Source organism: Megalobrama amblycephala, linkage group LG3, assembly GCF_018812025.1.
Source record: "Megalobrama amblycephala isolate DHTTF-2021 linkage group LG3, ASM1881202v1, whole genome shotgun sequence".
Classification (NCBI taxonomy): Eukaryota; Metazoa; Chordata; class Actinopteri; order Cypriniformes; family Xenocyprididae; genus Megalobrama; species Megalobrama amblycephala.
The window spans coordinates 45,869,976-45,886,256 of NC_063046.1; the positions used below are offsets into that span (position 1 = coordinate 45,869,976).

The 16,281-nt window shown below is 39.0% G+C and overlaps 1 protein-coding gene across 2 annotated transcripts in view; it reads right to left on the reverse strand.

The window, feature by feature from the left end:
* The window catches only part of LOC125265426 (SLAM family member 9-like), a 55,066-nt gene that overhangs the window by 35,622 nt on the left and 3,163 nt on the right, over positions 1 to 16,281 (reverse strand). Inside the window, exons 4-5 of one of the 2 annotated variants that reach the window (XM_048185645.1) lie at positions 15,959 to 16,246; positions 15,434 to 15,866 (exon numbers count right to left, since the gene is read on the reverse strand). The exons of the other annotated variant lie outside the window; for it this stretch is intronic. Coding sequence (XP_048041602.1) covers positions 15,706 to 15,866; positions 15,959 to 16,246 — 449 coding nt within the window. The 3' untranslated portion in view covers positions 15,434 to 15,705. Of the gene's footprint in view, positions 1 to 15,433; positions 15,867 to 15,958; positions 16,247 to 16,281 lie in introns of those variants that run through there. 2 annotated transcript variants of the gene reach the window in all.

Here is a 16,281-nt window from a genome sequence, read left to right on the forward strand (position 1 = left end):
AAATAATACACACACACATACAGAAATAAAGTTCATACCGATTTCTGTGCTTTTCGTTTGTAGAACGTCGGATCAGCGTATGTGATTTCTTCACCGCTCTGAACTGCTTCAACAAAAATGACAAAGAATTATTGTTGCTTTTTCTGCAGCACTGATTTTCATTATTTTAATATTATAATACAGTGTTATGGGATGCTTGATTCTGATTGGTTGAAGTGTAAGGTATGAACCATGGTTTTACTAATGAATAAAACAAACAAATAAAAAAAAAACACGAATCATGTTTAAATGATGCATCATGTATTTAAACAATGGTAACCACAAATTAACCATGGTTTAACTAACCAAATTAGTCTGCACATCAATGGCTCCATTACTAGCTCTAAAATTAAGAAATTAGGCCTACACAAGAGTGCATTTAAGGCATAGTTTGCCAATATATATATATATTATATATATTGGTTCTATATATTATATATATATGTTTTTAAAAGAAGTTTCGTCTGCTCACCAAGGCTACATTTATTTAATTAAAAATACAGTAAAAAACAGTAATATTGTGAAATATTATTACAATTTAAAATAACTGTGTACTATTTAAATATATTTGACAAAGTAATTTATTCCTGTGATCAAAGCTGAATTTTCAGCATCGTTACTCCAGTCTTCAGTGTCACATGATCCTTCAGAAATCATTCTAATATGCTGATTTGCTGCTCAATAAACATTTATGATTATTTTCAATGTTGAAAACAGTTGTGTACTTTTTTTTTCAGGATTCCTTGATGAATAGAAAGTTCAAAAGAACAGCATTTATCTGAAATACAAAGCTTCTGTAGCATTATACACTACCGTTCAAAAGTTTGGGGTCAGTAAGAATTTTTATTTTTATTTTTTTGAAAAGAAATTAAAGAAATGAATACTTTTATTCAGCAAGGATGCATTAAATCAATCAAAAGTGGCAGTAAAGACATTTATAATGTTACAAAAGATTAGATTTCAGATAAACACTGTTCTTTTGAACTTTCTATTAATCAAATAATCCTGAAAAAAAATATTGTACACAAATATTTTGTACAATTGTACACATTAAATGTTTCTTGAGCAGCAGATCAGCATATTAGAATGATTTCTGAAGGATCATGTGACACTGAAGACTGGAGTAACGATGCTGAAAATTCAGCTTTGCCATCACAGGAATAAATTACTTTGAGAAATATATTCAAATAGAAAACAGTTATTTTAAATTGTAATAATATTTCACAATATTACTGTTTTTACTGTATTTTTAATTAAATAAATGTAGCCTTGGTGAGCAGATGAAACTTCTTTTAAAAACATTAAAAATCTTAGTGGTTCCAAACTTTTGGACTGTACTGTATATATATATATATATATATATATATATATATATATATATATATATATATATATATATATATATATATATATGAAAAAATTGTTCTCCCTAAAGTTGATCCAAACTTGTATGAATTTCCTTCTTCTGATGAACACAGTAGAAGATATTTTAAAGATTGTGGGTAACCAAATATTTGACTGTAGTCAAATGTTTGGTATTTGGTTTGGTAGTATTTTCCCCAATACTATGGAAGCCAATAGCTACTGCCAACTGTTTCTCACATTTTTCAAAATATCTTCTACTGTGTTCATCAGATAACAGAAATTAATATGATCTCATACAGTCATGACTTCTAGCAGCAAAACTTGCATACTGTTCCTTTAAAAACTTGTATTTGTACAGATATCTCGGCAGTAGGGAATACTTGCCCTCTTGGTGTGTTTTCCTGAAGATCCAGAAGATCCCGACTACAGCTACAATCAACAGAGATCCAGCAGCAGCAGCAGAGATCAGTCCAGTGTTCAACGAGGATACGCCTTGATACAGAGTAGGCACAATGAAGAATTAATGTGAATGAATCTGTCATCTAACCTTCATACCTATATAACTTCAGAGATCAGTTCAGCAAATATATCAGCGCTGTTGTACCTGCAACACATGTGTGACAGAGTTGAGTGATGTTGAGATGTTGAGTCTGGTTTCTGATGGGATTGTTGATCACACAGCTGTAGGTGTTTTTATCCTGATATTCCACCTCCAGAGGAAGAGAGAGACTGATGCTGAGATCAGACACTCTGATGCTGGAGAATGAACTGTTTCCTTTGAACCAGGAGAGAGTCACATGACTCACATTCACAGCTGAACACACCAATGAACATGATGATGATGAACATTGTGAAGAGTCTCTGCTGATGACAGGAACAGGCAGACAAGCTGGAAAATGTGAGAGAATATTGACAAATGTGTATTAATGAAGTAGATGAGAAATCAAGACTGAAAAGTAGAGCATTTAAAACAATCTGATATTGAAAGAACAGCGTACTTGAACAGTGGCACTGAAAAGCTTGAGATGAATTAAAAGATGTAATTTATGAATAAAGCCTCCCAATTTTAAGTTAAATATTTTTTTGCAGGACTATTGAAAAAAAAAATATTCAGCTGCATATAATAAATAAAAGCAATGAAATTAGCCTTAACAACCCTAGTGAAAAATAAATATACTAAAATCTATTTGAAATACATTTATTTTATGCTAAGTGTACTACAATTGCATTTACATTTGCATGTACTTAATGTAAATACCCTGAAATTATACTTTTAGTATACTAAATTGGTCTACTTAAAGTCTGCTAAACTGGAACAAGTATTTTTGTGTTGAGGTCCAACTAAAGATATACTTAAGTATATTTGATTGTGCTAAAGTGAAACTATTGCAAGTATACTTTAGTACACTTTATATATCTTGCATTCAAATTATACAGTGATCATACTATCCTTACTAATAGTGATATTAAACACATTTTAGGCTTAATATTAAAAATATGCATTGTACAATTAAGAAAACTCCAAATAATGTTTAATTAAAGTAATTATATATCAGTAAATATAGTAGTCAACATTTGAAGCGGATCAAAACCCTTAATGTATATTAATGGGTTTTTAGTTGGTGTGAAATGAAAGGTTTTTTCACTAGGGCAGACTCTGCATACATTGCCTCTGACATGTTTTCTCTCCATCACCTACTTAACTCAGAAACCATGCTTTCCCGGGCCTCTGGGGGTGTCGTGCGACGCCTACTCGCCTTGCCCCGCCCCCTGTCTTGGCCCGGAAGTGCGTGGAAAAGCTTGTCGGTTTGTGGCCTTTTTTGGCATCAAATATGGAACGCCAAGAGGGCCATAATCTGCTTTGTAAGTTTTTCCTCTCTCACTACTCTCTAGGGTGGGGTGGCAGTGCTACGGGCACACCACCCTTGCCCTGCATGGGTCTTGGCTCCCAGCAAGTCTGTGGTAGGCCAAAGCACTCACTGCATATGGGTAGTTCTGAGTCGGGGTTGAGCTACGCATGATGCAAGTCATAGCGCAGGCCCCTGGCCAGACAATGTCCACCATGGTGGTCCAGAAATGCCCCTGGCTAGCTTTGCTGGGATGTGTCGCCTTCAAAGTACGCTTTCTCGTTGCACTCATCTCACAAGCTGGCCTAAAAACCCAGCCCGCTCAGCCTGCAGTCAACCAGTTGACTAGCCGGAAGCGGTCCTGGAGATAAGGTGACCTGGTGCTGAGGTAAACAGTTCTGCGGGAGACGATGCTCGCATCACTCCCTCCCCGGAGGAGGGCCGGGTGGAGAATTTGGTCTAGGTTCCGCCGCTGGCTCTCCGGAGTCCAGCGGTACCCACTAGAACTGTTTTCTAATTCCCCAGGTCCCAAGGGGGTGTGGCTGGCAGTGCGCAGGGCTCCGCCTTGCCACTCCCAGCCCCCTCTCTCTTCGCCAGCAGGTGTCAGTATGTTGGTACAGGCCGCCCCCCGTGTGCCGTCTCCCATACGCACTGCTACCTCGCAGAGTCTGATCACACTCTGAGCCGCTACCATGCCGTCCGATTTGGGTTCCCTTTACTCTGGTTCGCTGCCCCACCCCCGGTACATCTGTGGTGCGTTTGGTTCTGCTGGCTCGGTGTCTGGAAGCCTGGATAGTGCTCTCCAGCCCGTTCCACTTGTTCATTCGTACTATCAGACTCGGCTATGCGATTCAGTTCGCCCGGTGTCCTCCGGTTTCAGGGTTGTCCACTACACTCAGGTGTCGCTGGACATTGCACCTGTTCTCCGGGCGGAGATTGCTGTCTTCCTGGCGAGGGATACAATCGAGCCGGTCCCTCCAGCCGATTTGAAGTCAGGGTTACAGCCTCTACTTCATTGTACCCTAAGGGCGGTGGGCTACAGCCAATCCTGGATCTGCGCGTCTTGAACCGGTACCTTCAGGCTGCCGTTTAAGACGCTCATGCAGAAGCGCATTTTTTAATGCGTCCGTCCCGAGGATTGGTTTGCAGCGTTCGACCTGAAGGATGTGTACTTTATGTTTCGATTCTGCCTCGCCACAGGTTGAGCATATCGGTACAAAATCCTACCCTTCGTGCTGACCCTGTCGTGCCGCGTCTTTACGAAGGATCTCTTATCTCGGTCTCGAGCTAGACTCGGTCGCCCGGACTACGCCCCTCACCGAGGAGCGCGTCCAGTCGGTGTTGAACTGCCTGAGTACGCTCAAGCGCAGGACAGCGTCCCCACTGAAAGACTTTCAGAGGCTCCTGGGGCATATGACATCTGCAGCCGCAGTCACGCTGCTCGGATTGCTCCATATGTGGCCTCCATATGTGGCATATATATCCCGAGATGGGCATGGCAGCGCGGTACGCTTAGTGTCCTCGTGACACCGAGCTGCTGTCGCACCCTCATCCGGTGGTCAGATCCCTTGTTCCTGGGGGTGGGAGTGCCCCAGAACAGGTGTCCAGGCATGATGTGGTCTACCTCAGATGCCTCTGCCACCGGATGGAGGCCACGTACAACGGGCATGCAGTGTCAGGCCTTGGACCGGGTCTTAACTGCATTGGCATATCATTGCCTGGAGTTGCTAGCAGTACGTCTTGCACTGGGCCGCTTCAAGGAGCTGCTGTCAGACAAGCACGTGCTGGTCCACTCGGACATCACTGCGGCCATCGCGTACATCAACCATCAGGTAGTCTACACTTCCGCCGCATGTCGCAACTCGCTCGCCATCTCGTTATGGAGTCAGAAGCATCTGAGGTCGCTTCGTGCCATTCAGGTCCCAGGTGTGCTCAACCATGCAGCCTTCGAGCTCTCACAGCAGCCTCCACTTGCGGGCGAGTGGCGGCTCCATCCCCAGGCGTTCCAGCTGATCTGGCAGCACTTTAGCGAGGCCCAGATAGATCTGTTGGGCTCCATACTGGCCCACTCGGACCTGGTTTTCGGACCTATGCTCCTGGCGACAGACTCTCCCTGGCACATTCCTCTGAGGAAGAAACTCCTGACTCAGAGACGGGGCACCCTGTGGCACCCGCGTCCTGACCTGTGGAACCTTCACGTGTGGTCCCTGGACGGGATGCAGAGGTTCTGAGTGATCTCCCGTAAGCGGTCATAGACACCATCACTTCCACTAGAGCTCCTTCCACGAGGAGCCTCTATGCGTTGAAGTGGAACCTGTTCGTGGAATGGTACTCCTCTCTCAAGAGGACCCCCGATTATGTTCGGTCAGATCTGTGCTTTCCTTCCTGCAAGAGGGTCTGGAGCGAAGGCTGTCTCCCTCCACCCTCAAGGTGTATGTTGCCGCTTAGCCGCACATCACCATGCAGTTGACGGCAAGTCCCTGGGGTGGCACAATCTGATCGTCAGGTTCCTGAGGGGGGCGAGGAGACAAAAATAAATCCGCCTCACCCTTCCTCCTTACCCTCTTGGGATCTGATCCTGGTACTTCTCCGGGGTCATCCCTTCGAACCTTTGCAATCAGTCGAGTTAAAAGTACTGTCCCTTAAGACCATCCTCCTGGTTGCATTGGCTTCGCTTAGAGGGTAGGGGACCTGCACGCATTTTCGTCAACGAATCGTTCCCGGAATTCGGGCCTGGGGATTCTCACGTTTCCTGAGACCCTGACTCGGATATGTGCCCAAGGTTTCTACCACTCCCTTTTAGAGATCAAGTAGTAAACCTGCAAGCGCTGCCCTCGGAGGAGGCAGACCCAGCCCTGTCTTCTCTCTGTCCAGTTCGCGCTCTGCACGTTTACGTGGATAGAACTTGAAGCTTCAGGACCTCAGATCAGCTCTTTGTCTGTTATGAAGGCCAGCAGAAGGGAAGGCTGTCTCCAAGCAGAGGATGGCCCACTGGATAGTGGATGCCATTGCCCTGGCGTATGATTCCCAGGGTGTGCCGTGCCCGTTCGGGTTCAGAGCTCACTCCATGAGAGCAGTGGCCTCTTCCTGGGCGTTGGCTCAAGGCGCCTCGCTAGCAGATATCTGTAGAGCTGTGGGCTGGGCGACACCTAACACGTTTGCTAGGTTTTGTAGCTTACGTATAGAGCCGGTTTCCTCCCGTGTACTCGCTTCAACCAGCTGGTAGATGCGTTGAACCCGCTCTAAGTGTCGGCTTGCAATGCCATTCCCGCCCCCTGGGGCGGAAACCGTGCATCCATTGACTCCAGTCGTGTTATCCACGGTCTAACTCCCTACGGTGAGCCCGTGTCTTCCCTTAGCTGAGCCAGCTCTGCTGTCACCTGTCAGTTGAGTCTCCCCCTACTCAGGTGGAGCCTTCCCAGGGACTCCATATGCGTGCTGCCTCACGGGCCAGTCCATATCTGTTCTCCACGTAAACTCCTTCCCCATGGGGTAGGTAGTGGCCTCCGCAGCATCCCCTCGGGTTCGCTTCCCCAGTGTAGTCTAGTTTACTTAGAGGGTAGATCGGAACAGCAGTAGACTCTCTCGGCATTAGCTCGCCCCCTTCACCGTCCCATGGGTGCGACGGGTGGCTTGAGCTTGCGCTGAGCACTAGAAGGGGTTTCGTAACTGTGGCGCTTTATTTGGGATCCCAATTCGTCGGTCACTACTGACGTACGTCGAACGTGACTGACTGAAAGGGAATGTCTCGGTTACGTATGTAACCCTCATTCCCTGAAGGAGGGAACAGAGACGTACGCCCTGTCGCCACAGTTTCTGTACCCTCGCTGCAGTGCGGACGCCGGTAGTCTCCTCAGCAAAAAACAGAGTGCGATTGCATCTGCTTCCTATTTATGTCCCCCAGATGTGGGCAGTGCGCATTATGCAAATATCGCACGCCAGTGTTCATTGGCTTGTTTTAGTTCTCTCGAAGCTGATAGGGGCTCTCTAGCGATATCCCAATTCGTCGGTCACTACTGACGTACGTCTCCGTTCCCTCCTTCAGGGAACGAGGGTTACATACGTAACCGAGACGTTACCTAAACTCATAATTATAGTTGTGCTGATGTTCATGTGCATTTTAAATACATTCTTTCTGACATGACTTGAAAACACTGTAACTACTGAAGCTAAACCTTGACCCCCGTTGGCCTGCCCCAACGTCCTACTATTGGTTGAACCAGAAGTTGACACATATAGACTGCAATGATTGATATGTTTCGAACACACCAAGCGAATGCCATCACACACACCAACAATCGGTTTAGCTGTACTTTTGTTGAACAACCGAACTCGCTGGAGTGTCACTATTGGGAATCTGTGTTGTAATTAAGGCAGATTTATCAGATGGAAACTGAGTCTAGAAACTCATTTTAGCTAAAGACACAAGTCTCAACATGTTTTTCAAATCTGAGAATGATGAAATTATTTTTGGATGATGCTATATAATTTTTTAGATGAGACTTTCTTTTTGTGCAAACCACAGAAAACATGAGGTATGAACTGAAACATCTAGTTTGTTTCTGCTAATTGGCTGTAAGGGCAGAATTTTCAAACCCAACTTTTGCCTACAGCTCAGATGTAATCATGAGAAATTTGCAAATAAAATGATTTCATTTGTTACATTTTTAAGTACTTCAGTAATTTATTTTTGTTGAATACTATGTTGACCTGTTATGATTAAATGTCCAATTCAATGAACAGTATTTGAGTTCTACTTTAGTATTGGCCTAGATAATGGTTTACAGGAAATGTGTTTTGAGTTGCAAAAAATAATCATAAGTAAGTTTTATAATTATGACCTTTACCTTTTTTTAATAATTTGCTCACACTTTGAATATCAGGTAGGCTATTGTTTAATTTAATTCAATAGCACTTTTCACAATTTTGCATGGCTGCAAACACATATAGATACATATAGAAAGAAGTTACATAAGTAAATATTTGCAATTATGACAAATAAAGAAAACAACATATAGTCAGTTTGAAATGGTGAAAGAAATTCACATACCTGATCAGACGTTTTATTACATTTGTGTATTCCTAATGCACTTCACTGCACCTACTGCAATGCACTCTACCATTAATGCTACTTTAATGGCCCTTATTTGCACTTTGAAATATGGACTGCAGCCCTTTGGGCTGTCAAAATATTATGAATTATTAAATTAATAATTAAACTGATCCTGAGCAAAAAAACAAACAAACAATCAAACAAACAAAAAAACGCAGAAAGTAAAAATGTCAAATAAATCCAGAAACTCTTACTGCATGAAAAGTTGCATCATTTTAATTTATGCGTCACATATAAATCCGCAGCTTAATGAAAGACCGTCAAATCATTTAATTGTGTTTTTGTCAGAAGTAGTTGTGGTGCATTGAGAGTTGAAGCGCGCAGAGACAATCGGCAGAAAAATGTTATGGATGATTATATTTCATAATATTGTAATAACTGGCAGTTATTAAGTAAAGCGTGGGGCTGACCGGAGCAATACGCTAGTATACTTGTACTACGGTAAATACTAGTATTAACTCCCGCATCCCATGCACCGCACAGCCGTGTGTTTATCTATAGCCAAAGCAACACAGTAGGAAGCAGTACTGTCTTTTTTCTTTTTCATTCTGAACTCAAAATAAGAACAACAAAGACAAGGCCAGATCGCCAAGTCCCTCCTGTACACATCTCTCTCCGTGACGGTGAGAGCCACACTTTTTAATAACCAGGTGGTAAATGAACCAAACCCACCCAAACTAACTATAACATAAACACACATTACTTTGCTAAAGCAAAAACCCAACCATCTTGCTTAAATAATGCATAAATCAACTCAAAATAAACAAATACCCATAATGCAACCAGCTGCTGGTGTTGAATGCTGGGTCATTACAATATAAATAGGGAAGCAAAACATTCTTGATATTTAATGTTGTGTCTAATGGTTTTATTTCTTCAACAGCTTAAAGTTTAATGCACGGTCGTGTTGTATAGCAACAGGCTATTTTCACGCACCACTTACTATGTCTATATTAATAATTTTTTTGGGCGATTCACAGTCTTTTAATCCATATAATTTGTGCTGTCATTATTAGTTGTCATTAATAATGTCTGCATGCTTATAGCTGTACTTGTAACAGTATAGGGAGAACACAAAGTAACACCAGTTTAGTGTAGTTTATATCTGTGTGGTGGCACAACAAGTAAACAGAGTACTCTTGTGCGACAGCAGACCGCGTGACCCGGGTTCGATTCAAGCCCGTACTGGTTCCTGCATTCAATATACATGTAAATCTGTTCCTACTGTCTCAATGATGTTCACTGGATAAGTAAGTTACTGGTATACTGGGGCTGTCTGTAAAAGGCATATTCTTAAGCTGTAACTTTATTTATAAAGATTACTTTATTGTAGCCTGTTTGAAGCACACTATAATGATGCCATTAGCACACTACAAGTTACCTTGGAATGCCATTACAATGTGTTTTAACATCACTAAAAGTTTGTTATCATTATAATATTAATGTATGTTCAATACTCTTACAATGTAATTTACTCTTAAATGTCACCAAAATACATTTAAAGTTTATGCTGAGTGAATTCTGCATTTCAAAACTTAAATACACAAGTATATTTAAAGTGTAATTAAGTATACTTGGAATGGTTCCACTTTAGCACAGACAGGTATACAACTTTAGTTTAACTTCAGCACTGCTTTTGGACAACTAAAATGCATTTAGTACAAAATTAGTTGTTCCTATTTAGCAGACTTTAAGTATATCAATTTATAGCGTGCCACAAGTACATTTAGTTATATAAGTATACTATTTTTTCACTAGGGAAGACAAAGGAGTCAGCAATGTTATTTCAGATCTAACATTATTAATATGCTTATTTTCTTAAAGTCTATAGCCAAAACTGAACATTAAAGAAACACCCAAATCATCAAACAGGATAGTAATTCTCTCCTCACCATAGACAGTGAGATTGATCGTGTTGATCGTTGTGTCTCTGAAGACTGTATAAAGTCCAGAGTCTGTGGTTCTGCTGTTGATGATGGTCAGAGATCCAGTCTGAAGATCCAGTTTCAGTCTGTCTCTGAATCTCCCTTCAGCATTATCACCAAAAAACTTGCTCTCTTTGTTTTTCTTCACTTTAGCTATGAGAATGTCCCCAAACTTCCACTGGATCTCTTCATGTGTGTGTATTTGAGTGAAACTAGAGTTCAGAGAGACTGATTCTCCCTCAGTCACTGACTCTGACTTCACTGCATCAGCAACAAACACACCTGAACACAAACACACATACACTGGAGAGTTGATTTTTTTCTCACTTTGAAACAATCATTAGATAAGAAAAATAAAATCATGAGCAAATGTTTATATTAATCTAATAACACATGGAAATGAAAGATTGATAATAACAGAATGGTTTGTTTGTGAGCAAATAATAATAAGCCATAAAAATACTCACCAGTCAGACTCCATAAACACAAACAGATGAATATAAACATGTCAGATATGTTGTTGTGTCTAGATCAGAAAAGGAAATCCCAACAGAAATGGTCTAATAAAGGTAGAAATTGTCAGAAGATCAGGAGAGGACAGTGCTGTGGGTCTGTAGTGAAGCTCAGAGTGAATAATAAGCTCCTCTAGAGCACTTCCCTTCAGAGCCTCTGTGGCTTCTCACTTATATGGGTTCATCTATAGACCTATTTCAGTAAAAACTTTTACTACCTTCATGTCTGTTAGTAGGGCGAGTGTTTAGAGCACACTGAAGAAGAACAGTGTCCAGTGTGTTCAGTAACACGGGTTATAATGGCTTCTGAAGTCTTAAACGGTGAAGTTTAAGAAGAATCACTACTGACTGATGTTCCCATTCCTCCCAGTCCAGTGTTATAAAAGATTGCTTTATAAATACTGAAGTTTGATAAAATGTCATGATATGAAATATTGGATGAAATCCAATTTTGAGCTGATGAGTTTATCAGCATTATCTCAGTGGTTAGTCATCTCACACTAAGAATATACCTTGTATATACAGGAAAATGGGTAGAGGATGTTTTACCAACAGAAAGAAAAAAGTAGTATTTTTTTTTCTCATATTTTGTATATAAAGCCTACTTCTTCATGTATGGCAGCTGGTTCTGCAACTGATTCTTCATGAGCAGCTAATGTTAGTCTATTTTATTTATTTATTTAAAAATAAAACAATTAAAAACGTGATTTATTAATAGTTATAATAATAAATAACACAATAAATGATTTATGTTTTAACCATGCCCCACTTTCCAAAAGCAAGTTTTGTGTTGGCTTTATGCATAACTTGTATAGTAAAACCCCTAATGTATTAAAGAAAAATGCAATAGTTTGAACTTGTTTGTGTAAATAATATATAGTTCAGATTTATACAGTTCTGCTCATCTCTGTCCTGGTGTCAAATCATCCATCATCCTTCTTCCTTCTTGTCAAGTTATTGCTACATTTAAGACACATGCAGATCCTGAAAAACTTTTAAATGATTTATTGTTTTATTTCACAAGAACAAATCTTTAAAATGTGCACTTGACCCAAAATAACAATTAAAAAATCTCTCCTGACTAAAAACTAAATAATCTAACAAATATAATCACTTGTCTATTCACAGGAAAGGATTTCCACTTATTAAAGTCTGTCTGTTCACACTAAAAACATCATCATGAGAGATTAAAGAAACAAGTTATAAAAACAAGAGAAGAAAACCAACAGGAAAAAAAAAACATTACATTTACCTATATAAAAAATACAAATTAAGTTAAACAAACAGACCATTAATCATGGCTTACAACAAATGTTTGATCAATATCATGGTATTTTTCTGTTGTCATAAATATAACAGTGAAATGGGGACAGACATATCACTATATTCATTCATACTCCAATAAACTAATAAAACATCAAGAAATTTAAAAGCATATCATAACCCTGACAAACTGTCAGCAAACACAAGTAATAATCTTATTAATGCTTTTATTTAGATAACAGACTTCAAGATAATTTTCTCATTGAGCAGGAAATCACTTTATATTTGTATTACTTTTTCTATTATTCAGATGTCTAATTACAGTCACTAACAACAGAAATTGCATAAAAGTACATGAAAACAAGCCAAAAAGAACACAATCTGTTATCAAGGCCAGAGGAGGACATACAAAATATTATTTTTTCAGGTAACTATGTGTGAATAAAGACTATTTATTGCCTAATAAATGACTATAACATTTTTAGTTCAGTTTTTGACAGATTCCTAAAATATTTGTGTTTTCCCTTTATTATGACAGGCACACTAATAATATATATATAGCCTATATATTATATATATACAGTGGCATGAAAAAGTATGTGAACCCAATCTGTGAAAATGAGAATTATTTTAATAAAATAAGAGGGATTATAAAAAATGCATGTTATTTTTTATTTAGTACTGTCCTGAGTAAGATATTTTACATAAAAGATGTTTGCATTTAGTTCACAAGACAAAACAATAGCTGAATTTATTAAAATAACCCCATTCATAAGTATGTGAATTGATTCTCAATACTGTGTGTGGTTACCTGATGATCTACGACTGTTTTTGTGTTTTGTGATGGTTGTTCATGAGTCTCTTGTTTGTCCTGAGCAGTTAAACTGAGCTCTGTTCTTCAGAAAAATCCTCCAGCTCCTGCAGATTCATCAGTTTTCCAGCATATTCTGCGTATTTTAACCCTTTCCAGCAGTGACTGTAGGATTTTGAGATCTGTGTTTTCATACTGAGGATAATTGAGGGACTCAAACACAACTATTAAAAAAGGTTCAAACATTCACTGATGCTTCAGAAGGAAACACGACGCATTAAGAGTCGGGGGGTGAACACTTTTGAACAGGATGAAGATGTCACAATTTTTCTTATTTTGTTTAAATATCATAGTACTGCCCTTCGGAACCAACAGAAGATACTTGCATGTTTCCCCGAAGAAAAATTAAGTACAATTTACCTTGATATTTGAATTCAAAAGTTTTCACCCCTCGGCTCTTAATGCATCGTGTTTCCTTCTGGAGCATCAGTGAATGTTTGAACCTTTTTTAATAGTTGTGTTTGAGTCCCTCAGTTGTCCTCAGTGTGAAAAGATGAATCTCAAAATCATTCAGTCACTGCTGGAAAGGTTTAAAATATGCAAAAATGCTTGAAAACTGATGAATCTGCAGGAGCTGGAGGATTTTTCTGAAGAACAGAGCTCAGTTTAACTGCTCAGGACAAACAAGAGACTCATGAACAACCATCACAAAACATAAAAACAGTCGTGGATCATCAGGTAACCACACACAGTATTGAGATTCAATGCTTCACATACTTATGAATGGGGTTATTTTAACAAATTCAGCTATTGTTTTGTCTTGTGAACTAAATTCAAACATCTTTTATGTAAAATATCTTACTCAGGACAGTACTAAACAAAAAATAACATGCATTTTTATTATCCCTCTTATTTTATTAAAATAATTCTCATTTTCACAGATTCTGCAAGGGGTTCACATACTTTTTCATGCCACTGTGTATATATATATATATATATATATATATATATATATATATATATATATATATATATATATATATATATATATATATATAAATGGTAATAAAATATTAAAATATGACAAGATCTCAGAGTTAAACTGTGTCAGAAAAAAACTAATGTTAATTATGTCAGATAATACTTAAGCAAAACATGGTCAGGTCAAAGAGATTTAATCATTTTTGGTCCCAGATCAATTTTACTGCTAGTCCACTGTATGAAGAATTTACTTTATTTTGCTATCCTCACTTACATAAATGAACTATAGTGTCCTGCACCCACTAGTAAAAATATATCAAACATCCCAGGTGAAAAAAAAGTACACTTCTATAATGTATTAAGTAAGAACTTGTAGTTCGGTTCATTTGGTTTGTTTGGTCCGGACCAAAGAAGAAAGAAAAAAAAAAACATTTAGTCCTGCTCCAATTAGCGTTCAGATTGGCAATTTTGATCACCGAACCAAAAGATACCGAACCTAAGGCATATGGAATACATTCACAACGTCATTGGTCGGATTTTATGACGTATTGCCTATTTTGAGACGGAACTTACCGAACATCCAAAACAATGCTGTGTGCTGAGCTAAATGCGCTTGTTGTGTGTGTGTAGCCTGCATGTGATGGTATTTTGGCCAGCTGGGAACTCGTGAAGAGCTTATAAAATGTGTAAAGTAGTCAAAACAGCGGCGGGAATCCATCCGTCACACACACAAACGATCTGCTGGAGACGCGCGTCTGATGACTGTGATGGGCAAACTCGTCTCGCGACTATGACAAGAAATCCAACATGTGTGAGGATTCTGTCATTTCAGGGTCTCATCTTCCTGTTTTTGGTTTGTTTACAGGTCTTTGGTCCGTGTTGCGTTCATATATCATTTGAACCGCACCAGAGTTTGTTTGGAAGCGGACCGATACCCCATCTTTTCAGCGGTCTCGGTCCGCTTGTTTGGTGCACACCAGGGTTCGGATGGCAGCGTTCATATGTTCAAATGAACCGCACTAACAAAGCAATCACACCAGGGTTTGTTTTTATCAAACCAAACATGACAAGTGTGAACACACCCTTTAAGTGCTCTATTTTCGCGCACTAATTTTGTACTTAAAAATTCTTCTTTAGTAGGCCTACTTCTTAAGATCATCTTAAGAACATCTAAGTGTAGGCTACTATTTTGAGACAGTATGAAATATGAACTAAAATGTGCTTTTATTATACTATCTCTGTATTTAAAAAATATATTTAGATACCACTTATAGTACATTTGAACCCATAGTGTACTACAAGTGGTAACTAAATATATTTTTTAATACAGAGATAGTATATTAAAAGCACATTTTAGTTCATATTTCATGGTGTCTCAGTAGCATGGTTGAGTACACTTAGATGTTCTTAAGATGATCTTAAGAAGTACTAAAGAAGAATTTTTAGTATATTAAGTACAAAATTAGTACGCGAATATAGAGCACTTTAAGTACATTATAGTAGTGTACCTTTTTTCACCTGGATATTAAAAAAGTCTAAATAATTTTTGGTTTGACTAATATATATATATATATATATATATATATATATATATATATATATATATATATATATATATATATATATATATATTTATTGATTTGTCACAGTAATATTTTAAGGCAAAACTTGAAAATCTGCTTTAGAATTATTTATATTGTTAAAAGACAAACAAACACAACTGATGTGAAAAGAGTAAACTAAAAATGAGAGTTTAGATGCTGAAAAAAATGATGATTTTTAAAATGATATTTCTTGTAATATCACATCTACAGTTGTTCAAGAACATCTCTACCTTCCTGATATCTGATTAATCAGAGTTTGATGGATATTTCTGGACGTTCTTCTTCTGTTCAAGACTTCTGGATCTGATGTCATAAACCAGAACAGCCACAGTAGCCACGCCCACCAGAGCAGAGAGAGCCAATCGGATCACAGCTTCAGTAAAGCCACAACAGTGGACACTCTCTTCTGAGACAAGAAATGAGCAACATAAATATATAATTATTGTTCATTTAGTTTGTGAAAATATACATAAACACCAGATATCATGAGTGAAGTACCTGCAGCACATGTGTGACAGAGCTGAGTGTTGTTGAGGTGTTGAGTCTGGTTTCTGATGGGATTGTTCAGCACACAGCTGTAGGAATCATCCACACACTCCAGATGGAGAAGAAGATCAGACCGGCTGCTGAGATCAGACACTCTGATGCTGGAGAATGAACTGTTTCCTTTGAACCAGGAGAGAGTCACATGACTCACATTCACAGCTGAACACACCAATGAACATGATGATGATGATGAAGAGTTTAGTGAAGAGTTGCTGCTGATGACAGGAACAGGCAGACGAGCTGAAAACATGACAGAATGAATCAGTAGAAATTAC